The sequence below is a fragment of the Lupinus angustifolius genome, unplaced genomic scaffold (assembly GCF_001865875.1).
Source record: "Lupinus angustifolius cultivar Tanjil unplaced genomic scaffold, LupAngTanjil_v1.0 Scaffold_9_136, whole genome shotgun sequence".
Lineage (NCBI taxonomy): Eukaryota > Viridiplantae > Streptophyta > Magnoliopsida > Fabales > Fabaceae > Lupinus > Lupinus angustifolius.
Window position 1 is genome coordinate 1,938 of NW_017718234.1, and position 7,085 is coordinate 9,022.

The 7,085-nt window shown below is 36.1% G+C and overlaps 1 protein-coding gene across 1 annotated transcript; it reads left to right on the forward strand.

Annotated features, from left to right (window-relative positions):
- The first annotated feature begins 648 nt into the window (after positions 1–648).
- LOC109337676 (adenine/guanine permease AZG1) lies at positions 649–2,581 on the forward strand. The gene has a single exon (XM_019574699.1). It carries the CDS (start codon positions 722–724, stop codon positions 2,462–2,464), a length of 1,743 nt encoding a protein of 580 aa, XP_019430244.1. The 5' UTR covers positions 649–721; the 3' UTR covers positions 2,465–2,581.
- The last annotated feature ends 4,504 nt before the right edge of the window (positions 2,582–7,085 follow it).

The window sequence follows — 7,085 nt, forward strand, 5'->3', positions numbered from 1 at the left end:
AATTATGACACAAGAAGGATTATCAAAATTCTTAAGTATTATTACAAGAAAATAATCAATTCATATATTAAAATGAAGATTCCTTATTTCCTAATATTAAAATAAAGATTCCTTATTTCCTTACAAAAACAAAAACACCATAATCAAAGTGGGACGGGATCCTCTGTCCCCAAAAATTCCTGTCCCCATGTACCAAGCCAATGAAAGATTATAGAATAGCGTAAAAATATTAATTTATGTTATTTAAATTTTATTTTTAATCAAATAAAATTCTCTGATTGGATGGGGACACTAAATGGGACACCAAATGGGACAGGTGATCCCCATCCAAAGTGGGACGGGATCCTCTGTCCCCAAAAATTCCTGTCCCCATGTACCAAGCCAATGAAAGATTATAAAATAGCGTAAAAATATTAATTTATGTTATTTAAATTTTATTTTTAATCAAATAAAATTCTCTGATTGGATGGGGACACTAAATGGGACACCAAATGGGACAGGTAATCCCCATCCATCAAAGTGTACCATTCTATTAATCGGGAAAAAGTGTACCATTATTCTGTTCCTCGGTTTTTGCTTTTCACATAACACAAAATATACACCCTCCACAACCCTACCAATCCCAAACCTTAATCCTTATTCATATCCATATTCCATACATATCTCATATCTATATATAAACCTTGACCAAAACAAAATCAACTTCAATAATCCAAAGGAAATGGAGTCACCAAGGCCCACACTTCCACAACACAAGTCTCACACCAAACCCCTCTCTCGTCTCAATTCCTACGTATCCAAAACCAAACTAGGCAAATTTTTCAAGCTTAACCAACGCAACTCAACCTTTACCACCGAACTCCGTGCTGGCACCACCACCTTCCTCACCATGGCTTACATCCTCGCCGTGAACGCCTCCATCCTCACCGATTCTGGCGGAACATGCTCTGTCTCAGATTGTATCCCTCTCTGTTCTAATGCATCAATACCCATTTCGAAGTGCACAGGTTCATCACTTCATGTTATTCAGCCCGACCCATCTTGCAAGTTTGATCCTGTTAACCCGGGCTATGCGGCCTGCCTTGAGAAAACCCGCAAGGACTTGATCGTTGCCACAGTCGCATCTGCACTCATCGGCTGTGTTATAATGGGGGCCTTCGCTAACCTCCCTCTGGGCCTTGCACCGGGCATGGGTACCAACGCTTACTTCGCTTACACTGTCGTGGGCTTTCATGGTTCTGGCAATGTTTCATACCAGAGTGCTCTTGCTGCTATTTTTATAGAGGGTTTAATCTTCTTGATCATTTCAGCAGTCGGGCTTCGGGCCAAGCTCGCCAAGCTTATACCAAAGCCCGTGAGGATCAGCTCCTCCGCCGGGATTGGGCTTTTTCTGGCCTTCATTGGGCTTCAGAATAACCAAGGAATCGGGCTCATCGGATATAACTCAGCGACTCTGGTCACTCTCGCGGGCTGTCCTAGCTCATCGCAGGCTTCACTTGCTCCAGTTATGACGTTAGCTAACGGCACCGTCGCTTTGCTTCCAGGAGGGGCTGTATCAGGTGATATTTTCTGCGTTAGTGGTAGAATGCAAAGTCCGACACTCTGGCTGGGCCTGGTGGGCTTTATTATAATTGCTTACTGCTTAGTGAAAAACGTTAAGGGTGCTATGATCTACGGGATTGTTTTCGTAACTGCCGTTTCATGGTTCCGGAACACTAAAGTGACGGCGTTTCCAAACACGGATGCGGGTAACTCGGCTCACGAGTATTTCAAAAAAGTCGTGGACGTACACGTGATAAAAAGCACAGCGGGTGCTTTAAGCTTCAAGAAAATCGGAACGGGTAATTTTTGGGAAGCTTTGTTCACGTTTTTGTACGTTGATCTTTTAGACACAACGGGAACTTTATACTCTATGGCGAGATTCGCAGGTTTCTCGGACGAGAAAGGAGATTTTGAGGGTCAATATTTCGCGTTTATGTCTGATGCCACGTCAATAATTGTGGGGTCCTTACTTGGTACATCTCCGGTGACAGTTTTTATAGAGTCATCAACGGGGATCAGAGAAGGTGGACGGACAGGAATAACCGCATTAACGGTGGCCATGTATTTTTTCTTGGCATTCTTTTTCACGCCGTTGTTGGCATCGATACCAGCATGGGCGGTGGGGCCGCCGTTGATATTGGTGGGTGTGTTGATGATGAAATCGGTGGTGGATATTGATTGGGATGATATGAGGCAGGCAATACCAGCGTTTGTGACACTTTTATTAACACCTTTGACTTATTCTATTGCTTATGGTCTTATTGGAGGGATTGGGACATACATTGTGTTGAACATATGGGATTGGGGGTGGGAGCTTTTAGGTCACTATAGGTCTGTGGAAATAACTAGGGTGCCTAATGGTTCCCATGATGTTGGGGCCAATGGGGAGGTACCGGTTAAAGCACTAAAAGTTGAAACATAAATATAGGATAGTTAGTCCTATATGTAATAATGTGGTCTCTTCTTTTTCTTACCTCAATTTCACAAAAGTTAGATTTTTATGCACAATGTGAATACATTCCCTGGTTTCTATGACAGTATTTTTTTATGTAATATGAAAATTTGTTTTAACAAAATTGGTCTTTATTAGCATTATTGTTTGATGTAATATAAAAATAAATCATGGATAAATAAAAACTGTTTTAATTTGGAGTGTAATGTGTAAGAGTTTAGATTAAATTCTAATATTAATTTATTAATGTCAACTATTTACCATATTAATAGTATAGATTGATATACATTAAACAAAATATACATTAGAGGAGTCCTGCTAGTTTTAATCATATGCTCTATCCAGAACACAGATTAAGAAATTAATGATTAAGATGATTGTTTTGCCTGCCCATAAATTTCGAATTATACAAGATGAATAAAAATGTAAATTGAAAGTAAATTTTCACCTCCCTATTTGTTTTCTTGTTATTTACTTTGTAATTTATTTATACGTCTTTGTGGTGCACGGGGGTTACATATAACCAGTACTTTTTATAGGTATAGTATTGTTTGATGATCATATTCAACAGCTTAAAAAGTAGCAGTTTAAACGTCTTACCAATTGTTTGATGTTTGATTTGCAATCGATGCATAGAACTTCAAGACTTCAAAAGGAAGACTACATTTAGGAGGAATGAATTGCTTGCAATCTTCGATGTTAATCATGATTTTCAAGTGATGCAACGTCAATGATCTTTGGGTCTCGTAATACTATTAGTGTTAGGTTTAGGTCCAGTGAAATTAAGAGCCTGACCTTAATATGAATAATGCAGTGTTAATATATAAAATTGGATACATCCTGTTCTCTATTAGTATGGTAATAACGTGAGTATAAAAATACCTCTTTCCTCTTCCTTCATTTATTTCTAAAATATTACTAATAAATATACCATAAGCTTTCCAAGATAACATATCATGTCTCATTCTTTTGTACCACTTCATGTGGCAAAAGATGTGATTGACCAAAAATATATTTAATAATTGTTATTTTAATTTAAATAATTTTGTTTTAACCAATCAAAAGTGATGGTCCATGTAGTGATACAAAAAGTGAGACAACAAATATGATCCTTCCAAAACAAAGTCATGTGAAATTGTTTGACGAGGGAGGGATTCACTTACTCAAAGAGTAAGTTTTTTAAAGTTACTCCTCATCCTAACCATCAATTCTAGGAAAATTCAATGATTTGAATTATTGAATAGATCTAAATCATTACATGTTCATAGAATTGGTGACTATGATGAGGAGTAAGTTTAAAAAACTTACTCTTGGAGTAAGTAGATCATCACTATGTTTGATGATGACTTCTTCGTCGAGAAAATATCTTTTTTATTTGATTGATGGGGACAACAAACAATAAATTATAACAAAAAAAAGTATATAATAAATAGATTAAATATCAAAATAGAATAGATAAAAAAGAAATATAAATAACAAATAGAGTGTTCTTATTTAAACACGTATATAGAAATTAGGAAAAAAGTATCCTATAAAAGGCATGAAGGTAGTATGAAAGACAAATAAGTTGATAACCTCACTTACCTCCCTAATGGATAATAAATATAACCCAAAGAAAAACTAAAATAGGGAAGAAACGAAAACAATTAAACGAAGATTCTGAGATTGTGAATAGTTGAATACAGTGCACGTAGTTAATAGAGTCATAATGAAATTTCTGCATATAGTGGGGAATTAACATAGTTAAAAGTGAAAATACAAGGACATCATGATTTTCAAAACTTCAATTTTCATCTCACTACTAATTCTGACTAATTGGTTGCCACAACAAATTCTCAATGAATACTACCAATTGGTTAGTTTCTCATCTAATTTGACACGTGCTTTTGTATCAATCTCTTACTAGACTTTAACATATGTCCTCTCCAAACTTGGCTGTTGATTATTTATCTTATTTTAGGTGTCTCATTTAATTTATATATAATGCAATTAAAAAAATGATAATAATTAAAAAGAAAGATCATAAAAATAAAGATTTTTTTTTGTAATACTTGATGAAATATGAAATGACACTCGATCACAATTCTTAAATAAAATAGTTATCATAACGGCAACAACCCAGCAAAACTCCACCTAGCCTTACAGGGAAAAAACAAATATGGAAATTTATTTATTTATATTAATGCATCTTAAAATTCGAAAGAAAATGGTGGGCTGAACCATAAATATGGTATTTTAAGGATAGTATCAAGTATAAACTGATTCTATATAAAAAAATGTATTTTTAAAATAGTAAATGAATTAATAGATGATCTTAGTAATGATAGATACAAAGAAGAAAAGAGAGTTGAAGTTCATGAAGGAGAAATATGCCTCTTTCTTATTATTTCTCATTCACCAAGCATTATGTTATATACAATGCACTAAGGACAAAAACTGTTACACAGTAAAAAAAAATTCATGCAGCACAAGGGTAAAAATAGAAAGTGCAAGAATAAAAGTGTAACTAACTTTGTACAACTTTATACCTATGTATTCTTTATTTATATTGGTTCTAACATCTCCTCAAGTTGGACTGTGCAAAGAACACAAGCCCAACTTGCCAAAAATTTGATGGAAAGCCTTAGAAGTCAAAGGCTTAGTAAACACATCTGCCAATTGAGCAGAAGAAGGAATAGCCATGAGATGAACGAGTTTCTGTTGAATCTTTCCATGAACAACATGTCAATCGATCTCGATATACTTGGTTCATTCGTGAAAGACCGGATTGTGAGCCAAGAAAATAGCGGAATTGTTATCACAATAAATGGAAGCTGGCCCACGAAAAGGAACATGCAAATCTATGAACAAATATTGCAGCCATTGAAGCTCATAGACTAAGCTCCCAATAGCTCGATATTCGGCCTCAAAAGAAGATCTACTAACTGTATTTTGCTTCTTGAATTTCCAAGAAATGAGAGAAGAACCAAGAAATACATAGAAACCAATTATGGACTTGCGAGAATCTAAGCAACAAGCCCAATCAGAGTCATAAAAACCATACAATTTATGTTCTGTGTTGGAAGGAAAGAACATCGCATGTGGAGGGGAAGTTTTAATGTAGTGGAGAACTTTGAGGGCTGCTTTGTGATGAATATTTGTTGGTGCAGCCATGAACAAACTAAGCTGCTTCACTACATAGGTCAGATCAGGTCTGGATATGGTGAGGTAGATGAGCCTCCCAACCAATCGTCTATAAGAAGAACCATCAGACAAAGGTATGCCTTGATTGAGTTGGAGTTTTGTATTAGGATCAAAAGGCACCCTGACAAGTTTGGAAGCAAGAGATCTTGAGTCCTCTAATAATGACAAAGCATATTTCCTTTTATTAAGATGAATCCCAATACTAGAACGAGCAATTTCCAGACCCAAGAAGAATCTGAGGGAACCTAAGTCTTTGATTCGAAAAGACTTATCCAAAAAATGCTTGACTTGAACAATTTCTATCATATCATTCCCAGTCAAAATCATATCATCTACGTACACCAAGATTGTTGTGAAAGAAGTGGAAGTACTCTTAGTAAACAGGGCTTGATCTGCAAAGGAATGAGAGTACCCAACAGAGATCAAAGTTGAGGACAGGGTGGTATGTCACTCTCTACTAGATTACTTGAGTCTATATAAGGACTTATGCAACTTACACACAAGGTGAGGGTCATCAACTTTTAAGTCAGGGGTGGAGTCATATAAACTTGCTCATGAAGATCCCCATGAAGGAAGGCATTATGGACATCTAGTTGTTCCAAATGCCAAGATTTGCTTGCTGCCAAAGCCAAAACAACTCTAACTGTTGTGATCTTTACAACTGGGGAAAATGTATCAAAGTAGTCCACACCTTCCATTTCAGTATAGCCCTTTGCAACTAGCCTTGCTTTGTACCTCTCAAGATGCCATCAGCATGATATTTAATCTTGTACACCCATTTACAACCAATATGGACTTTGCCAAGAGGTAGAGGAACAAGACTCCATGTCTGGTTTTGAGCCAAAGCAGATAATTCCAAGTACATAGCCTCTATCCAACAAGGAAACTGAGAGGCTTATTTGTAACTAGTAGGCTCTTGTTGAGTAGAAATGCTTAAACAATTTTTTTTATAAGAATCAGAACATCTAGAGTAACTCAATACTGATGATAAGGGATAAGGCATACACGTGGATGATGTAGTTGAACTAGGATGAGATGTAGCAAGGTTGCAGTGATAATCTTTGAGATGGGAATGAGGTTTACGTGGCCTTGTGGAATGTCTGAGAGAGACTGTTAGAGGAGGTGTAGGAGATGCTGCAATAAAAGTAGGGAAATGTGACTCTTGATTGAATGGTGTATGCATAAGTAATTCAGATCTATTGTTACTCCTTAAACATTTTAATGTGGTTTTGAATTGATTTTCTATGTTAGCAACAAATCTCATAATGTGTTGTCTAGTTTCAGCTTTAACTTTCATCAAGATTACCCAAGTAAAACGTGAAAAATCATCTACTAATGTGAGAAAATATTTATGTCCATACAAAGAAGGAATGGAATAGGGACCCCAAATATCAGAATGTAAGATATC

Bases quoted from the DNA above. Each gene is read 5' to 3' on its own strand.
- LOC109337676 (XM_019574699.1), top strand. From the start codon at position 722: ATGGAGTCACCAAGGCCCACACTTCCACAACACAAGTCTCACACCAAA.